This window comes from Poecilia mexicana, unplaced genomic scaffold, assembly GCF_051168715.1.
Source record: "Poecilia mexicana isolate PSO_F unplaced genomic scaffold, ASM5116871v1 scaffold_13, whole genome shotgun sequence".
In the NCBI taxonomy this organism is placed as follows: domain Eukaryota; kingdom Metazoa; phylum Chordata; class Actinopteri; order Cyprinodontiformes; family Poeciliidae; genus Poecilia; species Poecilia mexicana.
In genome coordinates, this window is record NW_028263382.1 from 10,812,503 (window position 1) to 10,837,407 (window position 24,905).

General features: G+C 36.3%; 2 protein-coding genes and 1 non-coding gene across 4 annotated transcripts in view; 1 reads left to right on the forward strand and 2 right to left on the reverse strand.

The window, feature by feature from the left end:
• Positions 1–1,364, reverse strand: part of fndc3a (fibronectin type III domain containing 3A) — a 58,683-nt gene extending 57,319 nt beyond the window's left edge. For both annotated transcript variants that reach the window (XM_014981144.2, XM_014981136.2), the window contains exon 1: positions 920–1,364. The gene's annotated coding sequence lies outside the window, so the exon portion shown is untranslated. The remainder of the gene's footprint in view (positions 1–919) is intronic.
• A 3,105-nt stretch (positions 1,365–4,469) lies between these two features.
• Positions 4,470–23,259, forward strand: rcbtb2 (regulator of chromosome condensation (RCC1) and BTB (POZ) domain containing protein 2). Its single transcript, XM_014981166.2, has 12 exons — positions 4,470–4,645; positions 5,822–5,961; positions 7,205–7,355; positions 8,684–8,850; positions 8,946–9,104; positions 9,822–9,929; positions 10,011–10,153; positions 10,982–11,172; positions 12,227–12,353; positions 15,771–15,910; positions 17,632–17,762; positions 17,861–23,259. Exons 2-12 carry the CDS (start codon positions 5,836–5,838, stop codon positions 17,999–18,001), a joined length of 1,584 nt encoding a protein of 527 aa, XP_014836652.1. The 5' UTR covers positions 4,470–4,645; positions 5,822–5,835; the 3' UTR covers positions 18,002–23,259.
• trnav-uac (transfer RNA valine (anticodon UAC)) lies at positions 22,198–22,270 on the reverse strand. Its single transcript has one exon. It is a non-coding gene; the product is annotated as a tRNA-Val (tRNA).
• Positions 23,260–24,905: the final 1,646 nt, after the last annotated feature.

Consider the following 24,905-nt stretch of genomic DNA (forward strand, 5'->3'; position numbering starts at 1 on the left):
ACAGAACATTAGCCTTACAATTCAACTATATTTCATTTAAAAATAAATGAAAGCAATGTGGCCGTTTATTTTACTTTAATATTATATTAAATCCTAAATTAACAAAGGTGTATGAATTAAGTCAAATGAAAAACACTAAGACTCCTTTAGGTCTTTAAACCCCCATCTTGACACAGTCTTGGTTTCACTTTAATGTTGTGTGAATCATCCTGTAAATAACTCGTTTTTAAAACTAAAACGATGCTATCAAACCTATAAAGATAGATCAACTCACCCAACAGAAACCAATCCTTCAACCATGTAAAAAAAAACGTATTTTTCAACGCTGTTTAAGCTATCTTAATGTAATACTTTAGCTCATCCCAGTCTGTTAAACTGCACAATAGCAATGCCAAAAGTGCTCCACGACTAACTCAAATATAAAGGCATACGACTCAGCTAGAAACTGCCTCGAGTTTGTTTAAAGTTCTTCTGAAACCCAAACCTAAAGCTGAAGTTCTGCTACAACACCTGGAAATCATGTGTTCTGCAGACATGTAACAGCTGGCCATCAATTCAGGGAACCCATTATATAGGCTTGTTGTTTTTGCTCTCTTTGCCAACACCTTCTCTGTGTGACTCTACAATATTTTTAATCAACATAACGTCATAAAAACACTAATAACAATATTCAGGGTCTGTGCTTATTTTGTTAGCTAAGTTAAGCAGCCACCGTGCAGCTAACTGAAGTGGCTACAGGTGTCTACTTAGCGTTATGTCATAGCTATCTATTATCCAACTCTAACATAACCTTTCAGTCAGCACACTGACACATAATGACCTTACGGTGAATTTAGAGTTTCTTTAATAAACGGGAGGGGTTCATACATTATTGACTGTCGCAGCAGAAGTGAGGAATGTTACAGCTAATGTTACTCACTCAGTCAGTTGGCACAGCAGCAGCAGTCTTGACTGACACGCCGATGCACAATGATGTTTCCAACACAAGCTCTTCCTGGGAACCTTTAAATGTCAGTAGGCTACAAGCTCCAACTACCTTCTGCGACACCTGAGACTGAGACCTCGCTAGCTACCTGGATAAACACAGGAAAAGGCAAAATGTGTCATGCTAGCATTAGCTACCTAATGCTACCTAGCAAAATAGTTCGCGAGATGATGATGATGTGCTTTTTTTCTCGTCGTGTAAGCGACGGCGTCTCTGTGCTAACTGCGCCCTAATCAGATCAGGGCTAACCAGTCAACGACGACAAAGCGTAGCTGGCAGTTTTATCGAGATAACTTTCCATCCGCAACCTTGCTCCACGAATAATAAAAAGCAGGAATTTTGCTTGCTGGAGCTTAGTGCGCATGCGCGTCCGAGTAACTCTGACGAATCCCCTTTAATTCCAAGATAACGAAAAGAAAATATGCACAAGGTTGTCATACAGGGGTTAACTACCTTCGTAGGCGTGTGTGGGGTAAATTTGTGCTGAAATTCATGAACCTCGTTTGTTTGCGCAATTTTCTGTTGATTTTAAGGGGGACGATATGGTTGACGTGTCTTAGAGCGGTTCGTCCGAGTCAGCCACAGACAAATGTGTGCAAAGGGAGATAGCTTTTAATTTGATTTGCATTTGTAACTCTCTGCTGTATAATAACTAAACATCGTATGCTTTCTTAAAAATCTTAATCTAACCTAAATACTCAGTTCCCACACAAACTTCATTCAGGTTATGTGTAAGGTTCTAAATTTACAAAAAGTAAAAGGTTAAAACAGTAATATATGTTAGACTGCTTAACGAAAAGAATTATTTGAACTCTAATAATTTGGTTGTTACAATCACAAGCTGCAATAAATTTTATAGGAATTTTATGAAGACAGAGTGATCTTTTGTTGAACAAAAAGGATAAGTGGGGGGAGGGGTTACAAAAAAGTGATGCACATTCTTCAGCCCATTTTAATTAGATGCCCCTAAATAAAATCAATTCTAACAAATATGTGCTTATTTTCAACACAAAAGATCCTATTCATAAAAGACCTCAGAGATTTGTGAAGAGAACCTTACAGAATAAACAATAACATGCAAACCAATGAGGACAGACAGGGCACGGATAAAGTTGCAAAGAAGTTAACAGGGTCAGGTTATAAAACAGTATTCAAAGCTTTGTAGATCTCACAAATCTCATTCAATGGGGAAGCAGAAAGTGTATGGTACAACTGAAAACCTGTGGTCATCCACCTGAAATGACATTCCGGTGAAGGAGAGCATTAAAAGCAGTTAGGAGGCCTGTTGTTCGAGATCTAAAGTTCCACTGGTAGGGTCTATTGGCAAGACATTTGACAGTCACACACACCACAACCATGCCTCTGTGGAAGAGTGACAAGAAGAAAGGCATAAAATTCACATTTAAAGTTTACTGTGGGCCATATAGGGAACACAGGAATCAGGCTGAAGATGGTGATCTGGTCAAATGAGACCAAAACTGCATTGTTACCCATCATGAAAAAAGATTGGTGAAAAACTATTATGAAAGATGGTGGTGGAATCATCATGGATGTTTGTTTTCAGGAGCACAGGATAGCTGATATCTATCTATCTATCGTCCGTCCGTCCATCCGTCCATTTTTTTGTCTAAATAAAGGGACTGATTGTTTATTACCATGTGTAAGATATTTATATTTCACCCATAGAGAAGGGTATTCACGCATATAAATAGGTTCAAAAGTATGAAATGCAAAAAGCTGAAATGTATAATTCATTATTTCGTGACCCCATATTTTTTTTATAACTAAACAAAGTCCCAGACACGTTTTGTTTTGTACTTATATTGAATAGGCGTCAGATATTCACAAATATGCGCATTGTCTTACACTCCCACCACGGACAAATATGAGATTATCTAGAACTCCCCCTGCTGGACACATCAGCGTATTTAGAAATAATAAAAAAATGAAGAGTCTTGTTCTCTGTGATTAATTAAATATTGAGCAAATACATGGGCTTTTAGGTAAATACTTTACCTATAAGCCCATGTTCAAATTCTATCACCTGTTCTCTTTTTAGTTATGTTTGTAGTATTGTTGTAGTACATTTGTGGGAAAAAAAAAAAAAAGGAAATACAGATTTAGAAAGTGTGAGGTAGACTGGAGTAAGGGACACACCGGCACATTTTTGTGTAATCATATCAGTCTGATTTATACTTTCCTTAGAAAATTCCTTAGAAAATCTGTAAGTTGTAACATTTCTGATTTATGCGAACAGTGTTTCAAGTATGAGCCATTCCTTTAAAAGAAATCTGACCGCTCAAAAGCATACATTCTTTGTGGGTTATTATGATTTCCTCCAGCGGCTGACTCATTTTGAATTTGCCTAATAAAATTATTCAGTGGAGCAGGAACCAAAGTGTGCGCCATAACAGACTACTCAGTAGGAGAGCAGAGAGCTTTCATAGTCATAGCTGTGCAGGAGGAAGCTTGTTATTTCTGAAGAGTTAAAATAAATGTGAGCAGTCCAGATTAATAAATATATAGCAATTACTAATGACTTACATTATGATATACTTACAAGATGTTCAGCATATGATTTTAGTGAGAGCTCTACTGCCTTGCAGCTTGATATCTTTTTATTTTTATAATTAGTATAATTATAAGAAATTAAAATACAGCAAGCACACAGAGAACAGTATACCAGATAACTAACAATAGCCAGGGGTCATTCTGAAATCAGTTAAAAAGACTGAAGCAAGATAACAGATTTCAGGGTTTTGATTGCTTTACAGGTTTTTAAACAAGATAGTTAATCAAAAATAGCTATATAGACCAATCTTAAAATGATAATCATCGTAATCAAAATAATAAACCAGAAGAGGGCATAAATTTGTTCTTAAAAAGTTCTAGAATGCCTGAAAGAATGACCTTAATCACAATATTGAAATTAGTCACAACATTATATTTTGTAACAAACTCATAGTAAAAGAATAAAGTATCATGATTAAATAATTGACTAACCAGTCAAATTGCAGCCTGGGGTCTTTCTGAATGCTGACACTGTGCATGCTGCCCAGGTCACATTGTCAATAAACATGAAAAGATAGGCACCAACACCTCCCTCCCTCCTCTCATATAGATTATTATGCACACACAACTTATATTGCACTTAATAGAACTTAAAATTTATGTTACATAAACCACTACAAAATATAAAAGGACACTTATAAAAATACAAAAGTACATCTGTCATTATAACCTACTATATACCAATACCAATGCGGATGAAAACTGGTGTAATCACTGCAGTTTCCCAAGCATCAGAAAATTGCCACTGCGGGTTTTATTCATGAAGACTTAAATAAGTTCACAACTGTTAATATTTTTAAATCAGTGCATAGATGAACAAGAGATCACTTGTAGTGCAACCTTGTGTATGTTCAGTAGCCTCGTTGTTGTCGAAGTTCTTATCTCCGAGTTTCCGTGAAGCCACCATCAGGCGACAGGAAGTAAACTGTTGGACTGCTTTGCTTTTCTTCAGGACGTTGATGTAGCCACCAAAGCTAGCTATGACAACCAACAGCCGCTGCCAACATGGTTCCCTCTGCAATGTTTAAGTTTTCGTTTTGATAAGAAAACGACTTTAAAGAGGAAACAGTAGCTGGAACAACTGTCAAGGTAACGTCAACAGTTTAAACCCTCCCGTAACTACGGGACTTTTTATGCTAAGCTCTGTGGTGTTTTGGTGCAAACTTTATTGTTGCTAGCTTGTTTGATGGAGTGTCTTTATTTGTATGTTTTTAGCATATGAAGTGATGGAAAACCTTATGCTTAGTGCCATGGGTGATGTCTGAATTTATGCTAAATGCTGTTTGAAATGATTAGTTATGAGGCGACAGCAGAACGATTCCTATCATTAAAACTTCCTTGTTAGGATGTTTGAAGAACTTTGTTTTGGCGTTGAACATTGCTTGATCAGCCTCATTCTACTGTATGCTTTTCACTGACAACAATGTACTATTATGTTGTAGTAATTTGTTAATACTTTTGAAACATTCAATAACACTTTCAACTACTGAGAATGGAACTCGTTTTAGTAAGCAGGTATGCTACTCACTGACACATTACTGATAGTAATCGTTTTTGTCAGTTGAGTTTATTTTCTTACAAAGAAAATAAACTAAGAAAATAAGGCATAGCATTTTTTTATTTCGTCCATCGATCCATCCACATCAGAGAATAATTATATGTCTGTGTATCCATCCATCCATCCATCCACCCATCCATCCATCCATCCATCCATCCATCCATCCATCCATCCATCCATCCATCCATCCATCCATCTATCCATCCATCAAAACTTAATCTTAAAAAAGGTTATTTAATTAGTAAATATAATAACTCAGACATTGATCACAATGTTCTCACCGTCTTAGTGGAATGCAAACTTAACTCAGCAGTGATATGAAACAAAGTTATCTTGTAGTTAATTGTAGCTGGAAGACTGGACTTGTAGAAAACTGATATTAGCATGTTTTAAAAAACTTTCTGATCAACCATTGTGCTCTCTTTTTTCACCTCCCAAAGTACTATTACACAAGTATCCAGATGATTATTTTTGATCCATGGAAATGCTTGTATTTTAAGTAGTAGTTATCTACTATGTTGTTCAGGAAGTCAGAGAAATGCATTGGAGAGGTACATATATTGAATGGAGAGGGTATAGAATGAACTCCAGGTTTTATGTACAAGTAAGAGGGTGACAGCTTTTTTTCTGAATAATTTAAATCATGAAAAACTATAAGGACCATAATTACCTAGATGCTCTGTTTTCTCTGTGTTATCTTGTCACAGCTGAGCTGAGTAGCATGCTGGACGTGGGGAAGTGGCCAGTGTTTGCACTCCTTCCTCCTGAGGAACTACGGCTTATCCGCCAGGCTTGTGTCTTCGGTAGTGCTGCTAACGAAGCTCTCTACGTTACTGTTAATGATGAGGTAAGGCTCAGACTTTAAGCAAAGGCACCTTAATCCTGCTGTTTGGATGGAGGTGTGCTGGCCTGACTTGATAGACCTAACCTACTTTGAGGATATTGATTTGATCGTTTCTTTTTCGTGTCAACAGAAGGGGAAAAACAATGCTATAGGATCTTGATTCTCAGGTTGAGACGAGGGGCAGTTCTCGGCAGAGAGATAAGCAGATAGAATGAGACTATCTTTAGCCATATTGGCCTAATACCCCAGCATGCTCTATATTTAACCATCTGTGCATCCATGTTTGTTCATTCCTACAAGTGGACTAAACAGGTAACAGTTTCAAGCAAGCAGACATTTGTCCTGTCAATGGTAACATTTCTTTGGTGGCAGGTTTATATTATTATTATTCCCTAGTAAACATGTCCCTTAAGGGTTATTGGATGTAGTATTAATAATAATGATGATAATAGTAATAATGATAAAATAATAATAATAGTAATGCAAAGATGCAAAGATCATTTTATAGTTTGAACTAAGTTATTATTTAATCTCGTACATTATATGTACTCTTCTTCTAGTAGAACTTTTCTGTCAAAACTTCATTGTGTTCAGTGTTTTGAGGCTACCACTAACTAGCTGCTAATACACAAATGTGGATAAAGGGAAAATATTAAAAGGAACAGTAACTGTCTTTAACTAAAATAAGAACGTCACAATATCTTTTGTTAATCGAACAATTAATACCATTACTCTTTCTTAAATTTATTCATAAATTTGTCTTAAATTAGAGTTGATGAAACCTGCAGAAACCCTATCTAAGGACCTAGACCAATTGCTGCAATTCCTTCTCTTTATTGATAACAATAAGCTGAATAATGGCTATTCCAACAAAACGCATAACAAAATACGTAAACCCTGATATAATTTATGTTTATAATTTCCATGCAGTCGCAACATATTAGTATTATTACTGATAATGATAATAACAATAATATAAGTATGCCAATAAAAAAATAAGGATATTATGATAATTTTACTGTAGCTGTAGGACATAGCAAAAACACCAACCATAACAACAACAACAATAATAATAATAGGTTTTTATTTTTTTAAATACTTATTGATTCTTATTGCATACAAAAAAAAATCATTTCAAGATCAAAGACCTTTCAGTCTCAGTCAGTATTATAGTAGTAATATGTGGTATATATGTACAATTTCTTTGCATCAGCATGAGTTGAGCTATGATGTTTGGTGTTTGCAGGTCTTTGCCTTAGGCACCAACTGTAGTGGCTGCTTAGGCCTCGGAGACCTTCAAAGCACTATTGAACCGCGCAGGATTGATATCCTGTGCGGAAAGAAGATTGTGTCCCTGAGCTATGGTACAGGACCGCATGTGGTTATCGCCACTGCAGGTAATCAGTTCGCAACACAATACTTCAGAAAATCTTTATTTGACCTCCAGGTGAAATTGTAACGGCAAGTAGAGGAATGGAAGCCAAAACAAATAACACATGTTTTTACAGTGACTTGCAAAAGTATTCATATTGATATTTGTCAAATTTTTACCACAGTGATTATTTGTGAAGTAAAATTGCACTTTCAAGTCTTGTGGATCTGTCTCTACCAACTTAGAACATTTAGAGACTGATTTGTTTTAACCACTCTTCTTTGCCAAATTTTGGTCAAACTCATTTTGATTGCATTGTGTGTTTGTAAATGGCATTTTTCAATCTTGCCACTGATTCTCAGTTGGTTTGATTTCTGTACTTTGACCGGACCATTCCAACACATAAGCATGACTTCACATAAATCTTTTTCATTGTATCTTATGGAGTTTATGTGAAAGGATGTTCAGTCTCGCAGTCTTAGCGTGATGCTCAGGATGAGCACTGCAGATGTCACGGTCAGACAGCAGGGAAGTGGCAGGGTTAAAGCCTCACACATGCTTTTTTTGCAGGTTTACTCTGACCAGATTCCTTGTACTGCTGAAGAAATTTCTTGTCAAAACATAACATAGTGCTGCCACCACCAGGTTTCACCATGGGAATTATGTTTAGAGCAATGTGCTGTGCATTTAGCATCGCATGGCTTTCTTTTAACGATTTCTTTCTTGCCTGTCTCCCATAATCATAGTAAAGGATGCTTAATACAAAATGCACATCAAAGTTCTCACATTTTTTTTATCAGTTAAAAAAATGAGAAATACAAAAATGCCGTGTCTTTTGTTTCAGTTCACAAATTTGCCCTACTTGTGTTTGTCCATCAAGTAAAAAATCACTTTAAAGTTAATATTTGTAGTGAGAGAAGATGCAATGAGAATCATGGGGTATGAATAGTTTAACATTGCATTGTTTGTACTACCAATTCCTTCTAAATGTTTTAAATTTATCACTATATTAAGTTGCAGTTATTTATTAAGCGAAATTAAATCGCATTGAAATAGTTAATTTTGTTTTCCATCTAAAGTAACATAAATATGAATATGCAAGACAAGATTGATGTGTGTATGTTTGTATGTATCTATGTGTTTTTCTTTTATTCTCTATGAAAAGTGTCTTAAACTTCTCTTTCTAGCTAATGGGTTTCGAGCTCTATTAATCTGATTTTATCAGCTGCATATGTTGGGTACACTGCCAGACCTCAGCTATAAATCATTTGACTTGGATTACTTCTTATCTTGTGTTTATAAAATATTAACCACTTTGACAACATAAATACAAGTTTTCCTGCTGCTGTGTAGACGGGGAGGTGTTTGCCTGGGGTCACAATGGCTACAGCCAGCTGGGAAATGGGACCACCAACCATGGTTTGACCCCTGCCCTGGTCTCCACCAACCTCATCAGCAAGAGGGTGACAGAAGTGGCCTGTGGCTCCCACCACACCATCGCTCTCACAAGTGATGGAGAGGTAAGTCTTCCCTTCTTGTCTGCTCACTTGTTGTTGTCCATCTTTAGCCTGTATTTTTTTGGGACTGTGGACTTTGTTTTTTCATCTGTGACCAGGTGTATGCGTGGGGCTACAACAACTCGGGCCAAGTAGGATCTGGGTCGACTGCCAATCAACCAACACCACGTCGGGTTAGCAGCTGTCTGCAGAACAAAGTGGTGGTCAACATAGCCTGTGGCCAGCTCTGCTCGATGGCCGTCCTGGATAATGGAGAGGTACCATAATGTGCTGCTTTTATATGAGAATAACACCTTCACACTAGTGTGTCCTATGTATTGATACCTCATAAACCACAAACTTAAAGTTGTGTTGTTGTAATTTCATGTAACAGACCAACTAAACTGTAAAGTGGTAGTGTATAATCAATTTTTTTTTTGTTTTGGGTTGTATCTGTGCCAGCTGTTGACGTGTAAACATTAGGGATGGACCAATAAATCATCCAACCAATATATTGGACCAGATTTTCTCAATTTTGGGTGGTCTGCGATTGGCTGATACTCATATGAGGACCCAATCTTATCGACAGATCTTTTTTTTTTTTTTTTTTTTTTTTTTATTATTCTTTGGTTTTGAAACATTGAGAATATTACAAGAGCTTATTATCACCTCTAGTTCACAGTTCCAGTCTGTGATCAATTACAAAATTTCTTCACTTTACCATTTTCATTTATATCAACAAAACAAAAAAGGAACATGAACACAAAGGGGACATAAGGGGGTACTGTTCTGAAAAGATGTTACTTTTATGTACATAACTATAAGGAAATTATATATCTAGTAGACTCTTTCTGAAAGATAGACTGGCGCTTTTTGCTATTTCTTTAAAATCAATCCAATATTCTTGCATGTTCTGTTTGCCCATCATTTCTACAGTATTTTATAATATGGTTTTGAGATTATTTTATAATACACCTCATATATGTGTTCTGTAGATTTACGGTTGGGGCTACAACTGCAATGGGCAGCTGGGTTTGGGAAACAACGGAAATCAGCAGACTCCATGCAGGATCGCTGCTCTGCAAGGTGTCAACATTGTGCAGGTAAGAATCCACAGTGTCAGAAACTTTCATAAAACTATTTTTTATATTTTTCATGAATGTATTGTTCACTTCCAAATGTAGGTGGCATGTGGATATGCACACACGTTGGCACTTACGGATGAGGGATTTGTTTATGCGTGGGGAGCCAACTCCTATGGACAGCTGGGAACAGGCAATAAAAGTAACCAAGCGCTCCCCATCCTAATAAATACAGACAAGGAAAGGTTAGTAAATTGTTTGCACTGTGTTGTTAAGTAATCACACCAGCTTACTGGAGCCTCCATATAAATGAGGGTTATTGACTCCAAGCAAATTATTTTTACCTGTAAAATTGTCCTTATAGTGCCTTGCGGAAGTATCCATGCCCACTGAAATTTGTAACATTTTGTCATGTTATAAAAACAAAAATTTAAGTGTCCCAATTGAGTTTTATGTAGTAGACAAAAACTATGTTGTCTGTAATTGTGAAAACACAAAATCAAATCAAATTAAGTCTGAAAAGTGTGGCATGCAATTCCATGAACTTGCATTCAGTCCTCTTTTAATAAATAAAATCCAGAAATTTGTGTCTGAGTGAATTTATTTCATTCAGAAGTCAAACCCACCAAGACATGACCATCCACATAAGCGACCAGGCAAGGAGGGAATTAATAACAGAAGCAATCACAGTGTCCATTGTTTACTCTGATACAGCTGCAGGCATCCCCAGCCCATGTGGGAGAATTTGTTGACAAGACAGTCATTAACTGGATGTTCAAATAAAATCTGACTTCTGCAAAATATATTGTAGCATGAACTTTCTGGGCTTTATGAAAAATTGCGGTGGATTATGAACATATAACATTCCTAATGTTAAAAAACTGCAAATTATTTTATTTTCATGTCATAACGCATGGAATTCCAATGAAAATATTAGAGCTTGTGGCTATAATGCAAACTAAAAAAAAAGTAAATTTAAAGTATATGAGCACTTTTGCAGGGCACTGTAGCTTAGACTTGTTCTCCTTATGTTAGAAGGCTGAACTGGGTTTGAATTGACATTTTCTGCCCAGGATGGTGGAGGTAGCTGCCTGTCACACCAGCCACACTTCAGCTGCTAAGACGCAGAGCGGGCAAGTTCTGATGTGGGGTCAGTGTCGAGGTCAGGCCGTGTCCAGCCCCCATCTTACCCACTTCAGCAGCACTGATGACGTGTTTGCCTGCTTCGCCACGCCAGCCGTCACGTGGCACCTTCTCTCAGTGGGTAAGACTTGTGCAGAAACAGAAAGATTGTTAAAAAACAAAACAGGCTCCCAGATGTCCACAGTTCTTAATAATTCAGGGATTTAACTGAATACTTAAAATTGTTCTCATTGCCATATTTCCCCTCTTGACCTTTTTAGAAGAAGGGGTCTGCCGGGTACTAGTACTCCTCAATAATTAAGGGATATTTGTTGAATACTTCAAATTGCTGCCATAGTTATCATTAACCTTTGACCTGTTAGAGATACTCATTCAGGAGGCACATGTTTTTGTGTCATAAGTACAAATTCCTGGAAGTGGCCTAAGAAATAAACAGGAAATCCTGTTTCCTCACGGTGTCAAGCAAGTGTTTATGAACTCTGTTTTCAACAGTGTTACTTTCAGTTTACGGCCCATTTTGTGAAGCTAATGTTAAATTACAAATACGCTCTCATGTGAGCAGGGTTTACTATTATTTTCATGTGCAGTTTTTATTTTATTACCCATTCAGCCCCAATATTGTGTGCAAGCCCTTACAAATAAATTCATAGTTTACAGCAGCATAATTTCATACAGAATTTATTTTTTAGAAAAAAATAATTGACTTAATATGATAATTAATATAAGTTATAATAACAATTATAACTGATGAAAAATGGAAATTTGTGCTTTTTAAGTTAATCACAATCACAGAAATGTTTTTATTAGCCATACCTTCCTGTTTTGCAAAGACATTGGCTTGATGTGACACTAGAGTCTGTTTATCCCATTCTTCAAAAAGGAAAGATGGGAAAACATTGTACTAAAGGTGTTTGAGTAAATAGCTTCTGGCCCAAACGGACCCAGTTTTAACTTCCAAAATCTAGAACTGTGAGAAACGATCCTGGACAAGAACCCATATTTTATTTTGCCTTCACTCAAAATGAGCAACATGGGAGAGAAGATTAAAAAAAATGTTGAAAGCTTATGGTTGGAGAATCATAGATAATTCTGGCAGTGTGTAGTCACCAAGTTAGATGGGACTTTAAAATACAGATAAAAACATTAAAGATAACCTGTGGTTTTTTTTTTGCCAGATGGAGATGACTACCTGACAGTTGCCCAGTCTTTGAAGAAGGAGTTTGACAGTCCAGAGATTTCTGACCTTAAGTTCTTAGTCGATGGGAAGTGCATCTATGTTCACAAAGCTCTTCTGAAGATCAGGTAGGAAAAAATAAACGGTCGTTTGATTAATGGTTGTTTTGTTTTCACACGTTTTGCAAACTGACATGAACTCTTTTGATTCAAAATTTAGACAAATTTACTAAATTTACAAGTAGTCTAGAGTGTGTTGTTTGGTAAGAAGTGCTATAGCTGGAGAGTTTATGAGTCAAATATCGGCAGCAATTTGTTTCCTTTTGTCCTCTGTCCAGGGATTTGTTCTTGTCACATGAGGGTTCAGATGTTTTCTTGTTAGAAATGTTGTTGGATATTACTGATTGTTAGATAATTCTACATAGATAATACCAACAAAAAAAGCAGAGCACACATTCTATAAAACAAATTGAGCATGAACTCCTGTACTTGAACGGTATTTGCTGGACAGTGTTCCCTCTCAGTAAAAGGGAAGCAGAGAGCAGCCTATTGTTTCCCCTGTTTCTTTTTATAACCACACTTGAAAAACACAGTGTGTGCATTCCAGTCCCTTGCTCTTTTGCACTGTCAGGAGGAAGGAGCCGGACTGTCTGCACAGTCAACAAAGTGGACACACTCGCACAAATAATGCCTGGGGCGCAAAACCTCTATTTTGACCATATCTCATGCTAACATGTTAAAGACACTTTAGAGACGAGGAGTCTATTGATTGTTCTCCTGTGTCCCTAGGAAGCAATGACAGCAGCTGTGTTTATGACCACAGATGCAGATAGCGAAGGGGGCAGCTAAGAGACAAAAAAGTGTCTAAAGTATCATAACAGGTTGAAAAATATAGCAAGTTATTTCATCCAAAGATGTCATGCTAAGATTGCACCGATTGCAGCTTTCTGGTTACCAATTTTTAAAAAGCCTGACCTGCAGATTCCAATTTTGTCCAATAGCAATTTTTGTTGCTAGATATAGTGACAAAATTGCTAAATTGGCAACAGTGGGGTGGCTATTGTTTGGTCGGTCAGTCAGCCATCTAACACAGCAAAACAAAATGGTAGAGTGGCTGATTTTCAGACTTTTGCACAGATAGATAAGATCAGTTCTTTTTTATGTAAGTATTGGTCGATCTCCCAAAATTATGGAAATCGGGTCAATTTATTAGTCAATCCACTTTTTGGTGAACCCCTACTTTCTACGTTCTTTGGAAATACAAAGACAAAAACAATTCTAAAGGCAAACTTACATTGCATGCTCTTCATCATGGAAACTAAATATTAGATCATTTTTCTTTGATCTCAGGTTTATGAACTCTCAATAAACCTTTGCAAAGACAGCTGTGTAAACCAAAAAATCATCACACATTCAAAACCAAACAGTAAATGTACTATTGATGGCATGTTTGCTATAACAGTGCATTTGATGGAAAGTGAAATGATGTGCCCACCTGCTACACAGAGGCAATCTGTTGCTGTGAATTGTAGAAATTATTTCCTGAAGTATGTTCTTTATGACGGCGGCGATGTTGGATCGAGCTCGGCTGTCCCTGCTGTGCGTCATGGAGCAGATGTGACGGATTGTTTATTTGGTAATGTCACGTTCCTTCCTGGCACAGACGTCTCCAGGCTGAATCCCGTGATTCTTCCAGGTTTATGAGAGAAGTTATTGACACTGCTGCTGCTCCCCCAGCAGACCAAAGCTCAGAATATACTGAATATAGTTTCTATCTGAGATATGAGGACGATTTCCACCATTTTATAGCAAACATGAGAGGATCTGTTGTCTGTTGGCTCGTTTGATTCTCGCACATGGCTTTAGTTTTAATCCCCCAGTCAGGCGTTATTCAGCATAGCTTAAAGCACATCTCATGCTATTTTGATATTATTGATTTGTTTCATCGCATCAAAAGAACATGCTTTCAATATTTTTGTGCATATTATTAATTATCCATTCAATAAACTTGATCAGTTTATTAGGAACAAGATAACTGTTGAAAACCTTTATAATTGTTAATGATAAATGGTAAGCAACAACAGGCATATTGAATACAAAATGCTAGAGTCAAGAAATACGCCTCAATGCTGTAACAGTAACAAAATTATTAGTATCTTTGTTATTCAGAACATTCATGGTAAGATTTTGATACTGCAAGATTTTCCAGAAATGTGCAGCCCTAATATTTCCATCAGAAACAAAGTTGTTTCATTTTTCAATGAGCAGCAAACTGACTGCTTTGTTGTATCAATAACAAAGTTGTTGCAATTCAGAATTTTTCTTTCAAGTTACGTAGAGAAATGTGACTTGACTGCAGTAAACAGACCAGTGTAACATCAAGCAAATCTTTGCCGCTGTTTTTCATATCCTGTTTGCTTTATTTTATCATTAGATTCTTGAATCAGATCGCACTAAATTCAGACACTAACAGCCAGTCAAGTTCATCAGTTAAGAGAAATTTGCATTTATTTTTGCATGATTTTGCAATTGTGTTCCCTTCAATAGCCAGCTGAGCCGATGTAGAATGGATTTAAGTCCCGGAGCAAAATGTTTTGTGTTTTTTACTGTTTTAATTAAGAGAAAACTGCAGCTTCTGAACCAATTAGGCATTACTTGGAGCTTTAAAAGTGACAAATCATGCTGGGATGACGGGTTATGTCTCCAAATTGCTTTTTAACTGAGTATTTGAAGATAACCCCCCCCAAACCCCAAAAAAACAGACTGATGTAAAAAAATGTTTCAGATTCTGAAATTACTAGGTGTGTCTCGACATTTATATTGCCAGCCTGTAGTTTTATCGCAGCAAGACAGAAACAGTTGTGCACGATTGCATCCAGTTAATTTGTCTTCAAAAAAGTAAAGTGTTTTGTTTTTAGTGTGGTGTAGTGTCTGTGTGCTTGCTTGCCACTTCCTCCTTGCTTTTTCACAGAGGATGTTATCATGGTCCACTTGCTGTCTTATCATGTTTCCTGCATTTGACTAAATCTAAGCAGACTATTTCTCTTGATGCAATTCTCAAATAGTCCAGATATTTTTTCCTTTTGTTAAACCAAATCTAAAGAGTTTCAGAGTCACTGAAACTGCACTGAAAATGTAGAATCATTCACTTTGGGTGTGGCATGCTTTCCTGTTTTACATTTTAGCTGTCTTTCCTTAATTTTCTGCATCTTCAGTCTCATCTCATTTCTATCTTTCCTACTATAACTCCTCCAGTACTGCCATGTTTTTATTTTTTTTCCCATCTGATTCAACCTTGTTGTCCTTTAGGCTTCTGAATGCCTTGCGCCCAGCTGTGATCCCTTTTGTATGGTCTTTTGAAGTCTAGGAATTGGTTTGATCTTGAGGCACACTGGAATCTTGTGAATAATCAGACTGAGCATTGACTCATGAACAGCAGCTATGTTTATGTAATTTGTAACAGATAAGGAAACAAATGCTCAGTTACTGCTCTGTTATCTTTCTTCCTGTAATAACAGCAGTCTGTTCTTCTTTCCCCCTCTTTAGGTGTGAGCATTTCCGTACTTTGTTGAACGAAACAGATGAAGATGTTATAGAAATTCACCAGTTCTCATATTTAGTGTACAGAGCCTTCCTGGAGTATCTCTATACAGACAATATTAACCTGCCACCAGAGGATGCTATTGGTAAGCATAAACGTAGACAGATGTGGTTTAATACCAGATTGTGATGATATATACAGCTCTTGAATTCGTTTAGATTTTGCCACCTTGCAACCACAAACCCTTTGTGTTTCATGTCGGTTGTAAATTAAGAACTAGAAGACTACACCGTGTGAATCTGGAGCTTCATGCGGCTTCATAGGCCCTCCACACGAGTTTTATTAACATTAGTCAAAAATGAAATTGAAATTAGCAAAATAATATGCTTTTCATTGCATGTTTCTGAGCAATATTTGCTTGTTTTTGCATTAGAATTACAATGGTATGAAAAATATTTTAAGAGTTGGCACATAGTGTTTTTGATAAAATTTCTTTAGGTTCCATTACAAAATAACATTATTTTATCTAAAACCAAAATGACAAATGTAATTCTGGTTATTTAAAAGAAAAAAATATATAATATACATAAAAGTTTACAAAACTTGGTAATTAATTACATTTTTAGAAGTTATGTTCACACTGCCGCTAATGTGCTAACATCTTGTTTTGTGCTTTAGCATTTCTGCAAACTTTGAAAACATTTAGTGCACTTAGCTTTTTTGTTATATCATTTTTACTGATAAATTCTGAAGCACAGATTTAGTTGGGCTTTCAGTTGAATAAGGTTTTTTATCTGTGTTGAAGTTGTGGTCATCGACTATTTAGGGTTTTGAAATAGGTGAAGACTGCTTAGGCAGCAGTTCTGCTTCGTCTCCTCACATTCATTCCCTTCCCCTGAATCTCCACCCACCACTGCCCCAATAATTTTATTTCAAACAAGAAAAAATACAGGAACAAAATTTAGCTCTTCTGCTTTAGCTTCCACTAAATACCTTGTTGGTGTAGCACTTTAAATCAAATTAAGATCAAATCAAATTTTATTAGTATAGAACATTTCAGCAACAAGGCATTTCAGACTGCTTAACATCATAAAAACACAAAAATACAAAGTCATGGAACACACAGTCAACAATTGAAACATTACATGCTGCTAATGTAGCTTTAGCATTTGTGAAACTAATGTGAAGCTAATTATGATTAGTGCTTCAGGGTTAGCACAACTAACTCTTTAGTTGGCACAGATTGTTGTATTCAAACTTTTAATTTTTCTTTGTAGTTGTGATGATTTTCTGCTTACAGCTAATGAAAACACAACAGTTAAGATTTAGAGTATTACCATAAAAACATTTTTAATTCGGAACTGTGGCCTTAGTGAAAAGTATGTTAATGCTTGTTTGTTTTTAAGCCAAATGTCAGTTTTCCACTAAACGGCTGTAGTTGTTCAGAGATTAAATTACACACAGGTGGAGACGCCAAGTCTATCTGTTGATCCTTGATGCAGCTGTCAGGGTCTGATTCCTGACCTTGAAACCTTTGATATTTGCCCCCTGTGCCTTCTGCTCATTTCCTGTGAAATGTGCCACAGAATCTGGCTTAAAAAGTTATACACATCTGGATGTTATGTACTAATTAAGAAACTTCTAAAGGGCATTGTGGACTTTAATTAGGGGTATCATAGTAAATAGGGCTACATACAAATGCAGTTAAAACATTTTAATTGGAAAAGAGATTTCTATTAATTTTCTTCTATTTCACAATTAATCCCTGTAAAATTCACAAAATTGTCAATGGTGTCATAAAATTTCTTAAACAGAAGTAGCTGTAAATATACTCAGATGCTGTGGATTCGTTTCTCCTGTTTGCAGGGTTGCTCGACTTGGCAACGTTTTACCGAGAGACGAGGCTCAAAAGATTGTGTCAGGAAACTATCAAGCGGGGCATTTCTGAAGAGAACGCCATCACTCTGCTTTCTGCCGCCGTCAAGTATGAGGCTCGGGTAAGATCACTGCAGTGCGTTGGCAGGGGGGTCCTGCACAGTAGCCTCTAGTCACTCATACTCCTCAGCACTCACCACATAGCCCTCTTCGTTTTTAGGACCTGGAGGAGTTCTGCTTCAAGTTTTGTGTCAACCATCTAACGGCTGTCACTCAGACCCAGGCTTTTGCAGACATGGATCATGACCTGCTCAAGAACTTCATTAGTAAGGCAAGCCGCTACGGGGCCTTCAAAAACTAAGGCGCCCCTGTAGCAATGGATTCTTGACAATATGTTTTAATTCTGCAAAAGGAGAGCCGACCAAAGTAAACACTGAGCTGTTCAGCTCTGCAAAGACTTGTTACTGGGGATGTAAACACTGAGGAGGCAAGTGGTTTCGGGTGGCAGTGGCTATCTGATCCTGCCGAGTTACTACTCTAAGCCTTGTCCAAACATGGTGAAGTGGCGCAGAAGCATTGGGTTACTCTACTAATCCGGCCTTAACATGAAGAAGTACAGCAGAGGTTGCAGTTTGTCAGACTTGCATTACTAAGAACAAGCTTAACTGCGTCTCCATCTGCCTGGTTTAAAGCAGACATACAGCAAACATACAAATGGATACCTGTTGCTTAAAATGCTGTGTGGTTATTTACATTTATCCATATAAATGATCAGTTTAAGGACTTTTAATTGCAAACTTTCAAATTCCGCTGGAAGGTTCGACTGAACTATAAAGCAATCAGCGAAAAATAAATCAGCCCTTCTTATTTCTGCTGCAACCTACATGTCAGTCAGTCAATATCTATCAGAGATACCTGTTTATATACTGTATGTTTTCTGTTTTTACATTAATGTAAAACAAAAGAAGACACGTGTGGTGATTAGAAATGGTCCCATCATATTGGGTGATCCAGTGGAAAGCTTCATACTCTGTTGTTTACAGATTCTAAGCTTATGATTGGTCTAAGCGAGTGATTGGTCATGGAGATCCAAACACTGCTCTGAAATAAATTACTAAAAAGTTAATTATCATAAAACTTAGATTTTTTTTTTCATATTCCTTATGCTATTTGGATGCCTTGGTTCTCATAAATTTGAAAGTGAGATGCCCTGCAAGTATTTAGCAACTCTGTAGTTATTGGCATCTCTGGTGAAGATGTGTTCAAAACTCTCAAATGGAAGGATTGTTAACATGGAGAAACTGTGATTACATTCTTTGTTGCGGTTGTCTAACCATAAGCTTTGAAATTTGTTTTTCTTCTTCTGCATCCACCCTTATTTGTATGTTGAAGTTGTTTTAAACTTTCTGGGAGGTTATCTATTGTCCTGTTGCCATTTTCTGATATGAGCACACACCTAACTTACTTAAATGAAACATTCTTTTGTTTCCCCCACTTTAAAGACCGACTTTGAAAAAAAGAGCATGAACAAAACAGTAAGTTAATAATTACTGATTTAACTACTTAACCCTCTAATCTGCTGTAGACATATGCGTTGAAAATTCAGAGTTTGCATCACTTTTGACTACTCAAACAAACAAAACATATTTTGGAATTGTAGCTATGACAATAACAACTGATTATTATTTTTTTTTGTCTTTTGGTATCTGATTTCCATTTTCTGACCCAACTTTACAAAAAGCTTCACAGACACTAATTTTAGCAAATTTCAATGTTATTTAAGAATTATAAAATAATTTATAACAGCATTCAATAGTTTTTCTAACTTTCACTTTTTTTAAGCAGAGGTTATGTCACACTGTATGTGGGACAGCCCTTGCTGTGCACTGCTGAACCTCTCTTTTCTTACGCTGAACGTCTTGCTGTCGCTCACTCTTTCGTAGCCTGAAGGAACTGCAGACATTTCTTGACAAGTTGTAGCAAATACAACCTTTTACATTTCCGCTTCCTCAGATTTATATTTTAAACACAATGCTGTTTTTGAAAATAGCTAAGTTTGAGCATTCTTTTTATATCAACAGCGTCCCACACGGAAAAGGTTTTATTGCCTTGACCTGACATCTGGTGCTTCCAGTTATCTGAAAAGTAACACATTTTTCTTACCATTTCTGGCTGGTCAGAGACGATCAAGTTGAAAATTGTCTATCAGTTTCCTGCTAGAGCTCCATTAGATTTTCTTCTTTTTCTCAAAATCAAAAACCAAAAAGCAACACATATATTGCATCTTCATCCTGGGTGACAGTAATTGTAGAGGATGCTATATGCTTGACATCTCCAATTCAAAACAGTTTGTATGGTAATTTTACATTTAATGAACAGTTTTACCACATTTTTTATTGTTTACTAATTTATGCCATCAGAACATGTTACAATTGTTGTGCAGTTGTTAGCTAACACTTGGCCAGAATGGAAAAGAAATGTATTTTTTTTTATGCAAAAATTTACTTTTAATGTGCTTTATATGATGTGAACTGTGCAGCTGGAAATTGTGCTTTACTCACAACAAACATGACAAAATCCATGTTTACTGTTGGTGTGTGGATGAAGTTAAATAGAATTGTCTTTTTTTGGTATGTTTACACAGATTTGTTTTTTTATTATTATTATTAATGTTATTGTTAAATCATTGTCAGCAGGTGTTTTTTTTTACAATAATAAATCCTCTTACATCACCTTATGGTAATAGGTACTGCTAGTAATGTTTCAATAGGCAGTTTATATTGTTTAGAAAAATCGGATAAAAATAAATATCAGCTCGCTTTTACTTTGTATGATTGATGCTGATAATGTCTGATAGACATGCTGAAATAAATAACATAATCATAAATTACTGTTCTTTTCTTACTGCAGAACACTCCATCCTTGTATGAGTTTTAATATAAACATTAAACATCATTTTTCTTAGTAAATCTATCTAATGTGGTTAAAGAGACAAAATTAACAGAATATGCCTGTAACAACTCGCATAACATTCTCATTAAAAGAAATCAACACATATCAGTCTATAAATAAAGTTATCCAAAGATTTTCACACTAAATATTTTCGCACAGTTCACTAAAAAACAGCCTCATAGCATGATGCTTCCACCTTTAAACTTTACTGTGGTTATAGGTTGATATGAAATGCGTCGACATTTTTACTTCAAACTAGGTGTGCACACAGAGCAGTTTTTTTGTCTCACCTAACCAGAACATAATTTCCCAGGGTTTGATGGGATTACACCCATTTCTGGGAGACTGCCTTTCTGTAACATTCCTTCCTGTTTTAATAAAGGTGACAGAACAGCATGTTTCTTTCAAATTCCATCTCCTGTTACTATTTGTAGTAACTTTCAGGAAACAGGAAGTACAGAATGGGTTTTACCCAGACAATAATTTGCATATATTCTTTTGATATAGGTGACATTGTCTCTAAATGCACACTTTGAATGTAATTTCTCTGTCAGTGAAGAGAGAGATTGTCTGATTTGTAGTCTGGTTTCTTGTGTACATTTTCTTTTAGAAGGTTTAAATCAGTTGAATGCAAAACCTTAACTTGAACCATTTTTGACACATTTATGCCCGAGTGATATTCAGAGAAACGTGCAGATACACCGTACTACATCTCCAGAAAAAGAAAGAATGCACAAGTGTATACATTTGATAACTCTTAACTGAATAATCCAGCAAATTAAATTTTATTAGAATCAGCATTGTTTTTCTTCAGCAGTGGAGTCTTGTGCAGTGAATGGACATGCAGACAATGGCTCTAAATCAGGGGTGTCAAACTCAATTTCACCGAAGGCCACTTCAGCATATTGGCCCCCCTCAACGGGCCACATTGACGGTACAAATCAGGAGTGCATCCCTGCTAAAACACACACCAGAAAAAAGGTTGACTTCCCTCATTCAGTTCTGTAGAGGCTTATAATGACTCAATGGTCCAGGTGTGTTAGAGAAGGAATGCATCTAAAACTGCAGATGGTAGCTCTGGAAAACTAGACTTGGGCAGCCCCAGCATAAATGTATAAAAATACAATGTTAAAATAAATTAAACACCTCATATTGTTAAATAACTGATTTTATGTATTGAAGTTTTAAATATTACATTTGAGCTTCCATGGATGTAAAATTACTGCTCAGTTTAAAAATTACAATATTTAAATCAGTGTTTAAATAATGAAGTCGACTGGCAAATGAACCATCACCAAAGAGGAAGGCTCTTGTTGTCTTACTGCACCCCAAGAGATGCATAACCTACAAAAACCGTTTCTGTCTGGTTTTGAACCAGAGACCTTTTGCGTGTAAAGCAAACGTGATAACCACTACACTACAGGAACTGAACTTCTCTGCTTTGTTTCAGTTTGAGGTTCCAAAGTTGATGATGTGAGATGCAAAGCATGAAAATTTCAACTGAGGTTTGCACTCGGATGCCTGGATTCAGAGTACAGACCATGACACCACAGAACCCTTGTTGACCTTTAGTAAACACCTGTGATGAATAGAACATGCAAAAGCTGTTTCTGTCTGGTTTTGAACCAGAGACCTTTTGCGTGTAAAGCAAACGTGATAACCACTACACTACAGGAACTGAACTTCTCTGCTTTGTTTCAGTTTGAGGTTCCAAAGTTGATGATGTGAGAGGCAAAGCATGAAAATTTCAACTGAGGTTTGCACTCGGATGCCTGGATTCAGAGTACAGACCATGACACCACAGAACCCTTGTTGACCTTTAGTAAACACCTGTGATGAATAGAACATGCAAAAATCTGCTTCTGGCTGGTTTCGAACCAGAGACCTTTTGCATGTAAAGCAAACGTGATAACCACTCCACTACAGAAACTCATGCTCTTTGCAGTGTTCCTGGTAGATGATCCACATTTTGTTAGAGACTAATGTCAACGATGGGCATGGAACAATGTCAAATACTTACAGATCCTCTCAGAGAGCACAGTAACTTGGTGAACAAATTGTCAGACTTATACTTGTGCCTAATTTCACATTACAGTCCATAAACTAAGCCTGGGATCAAAAAAATTTATTGAAAATGTCATTAGCAGAGACAAATTGTTCTACAGAGACTTGGCTAAATGGCTATGAAATAAAATCAATACTTACAAATAAAAAAATGGTTAAAAAATAAAATTAACACATTAAAATAAAAAATATCTCTAAAATACAATCAACACTTGAAAATTAAAAATGGTTCAAAAATAATATCAACACTTCAAAATACAAAATCTCTGGAAAATAAAATATGATGTATGTTGTTTTGAAAAACATTAGAATATAAGCACTTTTATCAAATCTTCATTGTGGTCAGATCATGTAAGTTCTTCTTAAATCCATGGAAACTCAACAGTTTGTAAGGTAGGTGAGTTAGCTCAGCAGGTTAGAGCACGGTGCTGGTAATGCTGAGGTCAATGCTGAGGTCGTCGGTTCAAACCCCACATGGGGCAATTCATGTGTAAGGTCTTTCGGACAATCAACACTTCAAAATAAATAAGGGTTCAAAAATATAATCAACACTTCAAAATAAATAAGGTTTCAAAAATAAAATCAACACTTTACAATTAAAAATGGTTCAAAAATAAAATCAACACTTTACAATTAAAAATGGTTCAAAAATAAAATCAACACTTTACAATAAAAAAATGGTTCAAAAATAAAGTCAACACTACAATAAATAAGGTTTCAAAAATAAAATCAACACTTTCCATTAAGAATGGTTCAAAAATAAAATCAACAGTTCAAAATGTATAATGGTATGTATAATTTTGTCACTACGAGTAAATGTAGATACATGTATCTGCTTAATTTGTGATGGGATCTGGATTCACGGCGAATATTAACTAAACCGCATAAAATGCGGCTAAATTACGGAAGCGCATTGCTATCACGCAGGAAATTTTTTTTTTTGATGCTATCTCGTTATAACGAGATACGTATCTCGTTAAAACGTGATAGTATGTCGTTTTAACGAGTTACGTATCTCGTTATAACGAGATACGTAACTCGTTAAAACGTGATAGTATGTATGATGTTAATATGATTGCAATTTCACGGATAAAAATAGTACATGACCGATTTTTTTAATGTTGTCGGTCAAGATAAGGATAACAAAAAAAGTCTAGCGCTACCTGCCGCCCTGTCACCAACTCACACACATCTTCATTCACAGTCTTACTTGTAAATCGATTTTTCTTTTCTTGGACGTTTTGATGTTAGCTTGTCGATGTCTCAGTTTTGTTCGCTGGGAAAATCAAATAAGCAGCTTGAGGTGACTCTGCTGCTCTCTAGTGGCGAGAAGCCGTAATGCTGGCTGGTAACAATCGGAATGCATTGTGGGAGATGTAGTTTGTAGTCAATTCGTGCTCAAAACCTATTTTAAATCAATCATGGGCCTATGATTGATTTCACTCATGTGGCCCGCGGGCCTTGAGTTTGACACATGTGCTCTAAATGGATTTCCTTTGTTATTTTCTAAATTTCTTTAAAACTTATATTCTCTATCAAATTAATGGACACAATTTTACTTTTTGTATTATTTGCATCTGTGGATTATAATGATGTAAATAATTATTTGCATCATCATACATGATTGAAATTTCAGTATAAATACGGTACATTTATTGAGACCCGGTTTGATTGGTACATGAAAGGATGCTCTTTGAACAACAACAAAAATGGAGCAACACCTCACAAATGTTTGCTCATAACAAGCTGAACTGAATGTTCAGTTTGTATGAGTGGTGTAATTTATGCCGGAAGTGGTTACAGTGATCTAACTTGTCACGTGTTGCAACACAACCTGGCACATGCATACACTCTCACATTGTGCAAGATTTTTCCTGGAACAGCAATGTTTTGCATGTCTGCCTGCAAACTTTCTGGTGTGTGCTGTGAAGTGTCTGGTCATCAACTAACTTTGTAATGCTTTAATTCCATCCTGGTTATAAAAATGTTGAAATATAGAAATTAGGTCATTGAACAGTGAGCTGGAATTCTTTGTACCTTTTCCAGATGGAAATGCTCACATTTTTATAGTGAGCCTTAACACATAGCAGGGAATGTTTGGGTGTACCCACATCTGATAGGGCAGTTGCTTTATTCAAACGGCCATTCCCAAAACAATTGACTCATCTACTAACAAGAATCAGGAATTGCTTTTCTCCATGCAGTTAAGAGTGAAAACCTAATACTATTCATATTTAATTCTGTATGTT